This window comes from Morone saxatilis, unplaced genomic scaffold (genome assembly GCF_004916995.1).
Source record: "Morone saxatilis isolate NCDOM2014 unplaced genomic scaffold, NCSU_SB_2.0 Contig11, whole genome shotgun sequence".
NCBI lineage: Eukaryota > Metazoa > Chordata > Actinopteri > Moronidae > Morone > Morone saxatilis.
In genome coordinates, this window is record NW_023339663.1 from 15489541 (window position 1) to 15492228 (window position 2688).

A 2688-nucleotide genomic window follows, 5' to 3' on the forward strand; every position below is an offset into this window, starting at 1 on the left:
CCACGTATATAGATGCAGCACTTTGTATTCAAAGGTAAAATCAGCAAGGCAGTGTGTTTTTTTTTTACATTTAAACTCTGTTGTTTCTAATAGACTGAGGGGAAAAAACCACAAATACACGGTATTAGCTTGGTGTCCAGTCTATTGTTCAACCACCAACACAACACACAAACTTTAGTGTTTAAACCTGTGAGTGATAAACGTTTAAAGCATGAAGCTACCGACCTGAGAGCCGACGGACTGCGACGGACGGACTCGGACCTTTGGACCAGAACTTCTTTCAGCCATTGTCACACAGGCGGGCGACGCGGCTCCGGTCGCATAGCAACTACCTGTTCAGTGCGCACACAGTACGGTAGCCCCTGACGGACATGTAAAGGCGAACATTTTTAACAGGAGTCCAACAAATCTATGTATTCATGTATGTAATCTATTATATTAATCTAATACTAATTCTATTAATCTACTATGTAATCTAGTATATCAGCAAATTGTATGTGAGTATCAAAAGTAAAATCAGTCATTATGCATGCCACAGTGGTCTCTATCAGTGTTATATTATCACACATTATATTATAGTTTAAATTGGATTATTAGTCCTGATGCCTGATGATAACGTGTGTGCAACACATTTAATGCTTAAGGTGGAGCTCATCTTTTGTGTCTCACATTTTAGTTAATTATATGTTTTGTATGTAAAATATGTGTCTGTAGTATGTAGTAGTAATAGTTGTAACTAGTAAAATAAGTATATATAGCTGTCTGGGTCAAGCTCCAAAAACACTGGTTTATAACAGTATCAAACAGCATCTTTCATCAGCTCTTCCCTCCCTGATTAAACACCCACTTCTTTCAGACTTCTTTCTGTTCCATGTTGTAAGTCTCGAGCTAGCAGAGATAACCTGATGATCATGGTTATTTTTTAGACTAAACAAGAAATTAATTGCTAAAAACGAAAATGTGATTACATTACACATTACATACATCCCTCTAGTTTGCTTATGAGACAAGAAGAGGAGTTGCAGATGCAGTTGCAACCATTTTAAATGTTATTTTGAGACATCTGGAAGGGAACAAAGAACATGCAAGACTGTATTTCATTGATTTCTCTTTAGCTTTTAATAGCATACAACCCCTGCAGTCAGCTGGTGGGAACAGTGTTTCCTTTTATTGACACAGTGCAGATATTTGAGAACCATCCTGGATGATAAACTTACCTTTGATGCCAACACTGATTAATCCCTGTATTTGTAAATGTTGTAAGGCATTTCTGTGGAGAAAATGAGTAGGGTTGTTGTTTTTTGGCTCAACTTTACTCACTTTACTATGTGCCTGGAAAAGGGAAAAGGTGCCTGACCACCCAGCTTCCACCAGTTTGGTGTCAAATTTAACACATTCATTTAGATTAATGAATAAAAAACATTCATTCAATTTAGATTAATTTAATTGTCTGTTATTGACACATTTTAGACTAAATGATTCTTAAGTTCATTAAAAAAAATACTGTATTTGTAAGAAGCTTTTAGAAATAAAACAATGTATTGATTTATAAAACCACCTTGAGATATTTCCATTCAGTGCTTTATTAACGTGCCACACTAATGTAATGTGTTTGAGTTCATCTTTAAATTCACACTCACTGTATCGTCTTCTGCTTGTTTTTAATAGTGGGGCTCTCAGTGCGCATGCGTGAGCCCAGCAGCCACTACTCACCCTGCTGCACATGCACAGAAATCCCATAACGTGAGGGGCACAGCTCACCGGAGGGACTGGCTAGTTGTTTGTCCGCTTACTGTTTACACCTGTCTTTATTTGTATTCATGCATCACCTCCGCGTTTGACAGCGACGCGCAGTTTTTGCTGCACAGCCTCTTTCTGCTCACCAAGTGTCGGGGACTTGGAGCGAGCGATGTCGGAGGAGGGCTGGGTGGCGACAACAACAACAGGGCGCGCTGCTGTCCCGTTAGCATCGCAACGTCCTCCGGTCCATGTTGCTTAACTGTGCCGGCGAGTACACCCGTCCACGCCTCCCGTCCCGTCCAGTCCCGCAGAGTCCCGTCCCGAGACCCGCCGCGATGGCCGAGGAGGACCCCCAGCAGCAGGCGGACCGCGGGGCGAGGAGCCTGCCCGGCCTGCTCCCCGGGCTGCAAGGCGCTGAGGCCAGCGCTCTGCAGCTCAGGATCAAGAACTCCATCTGGTGAGGAGGTGTTCAGTAGTAGTGTCTTCTTGTGCAAAGGTTTGATGCTTCTGGCTTCTGGGGGGTGGGGGGATATATGACTGAGCTTTGTCACTGTGTTGGTCTTACAGTCAGTATCCAGAGGCGGAATTAGTGTAAAAGTAGCAGTATCACAATATAAGAATACTTCATTACAAGTCAAAGTCAAGTCCTGCATGCACAGTGTTACTTATGTGAAAGTATTGTGAGCAAAATGTAGTCATATATTGATATTCTGTCATTGCATTACTGATGCATTCATATGTAAGTATCATTCAGATATAGTTGAAGTGGAGTAAATGTCACCTGTATCTTGTTGAGAGAGGTTAATCTGTAACAATGGATCATATTTTTTTTAGATGATCATATGTTTTATATGTGAAATATTAATCTGCAAAGTAACTGACTTACTTAGAAGTAAAATACAGTAGTAAATATTACTGAATCAAATTCCACCACTGTTCTTACGTAAG

At 40.9% G+C, this 2688-nt stretch overlaps 1 protein-coding gene across 7 annotated transcripts in view; it reads right to left on the reverse strand.

Moving 5' to 3' along the window:
- The window catches only part of tex9 (testis expressed 9), a 6444-nt gene extending 4036 nt beyond the window's left edge, over positions 1-2408 (reverse strand). Inside the window, exons 1-3 of one of the 7 annotated variants that reach the window (XM_035652088.1) lie at positions 1714-2011; positions 1218-1270; positions 226-362 (exon numbers count right to left, since the gene is read on the reverse strand). In XM_035652088.1, coding sequence (XP_035507981.1) covers positions 226-288 — 63 coding nt within the window. In that variant the 5' untranslated portion in view covers positions 289-362; positions 1218-1270; positions 1714-2011. Of the gene's footprint in view, positions 1-225; positions 363-1217; positions 1271-1713 lie in introns of all 7 variants that reach the window. The other 6 variants (XM_035652092.1, XM_035652091.1, XM_035652090.1 and 3 more) reach the window with 6 other exon arrangements.
- Between the last annotated feature and the right edge of the window lie 280 nt (positions 2409-2688).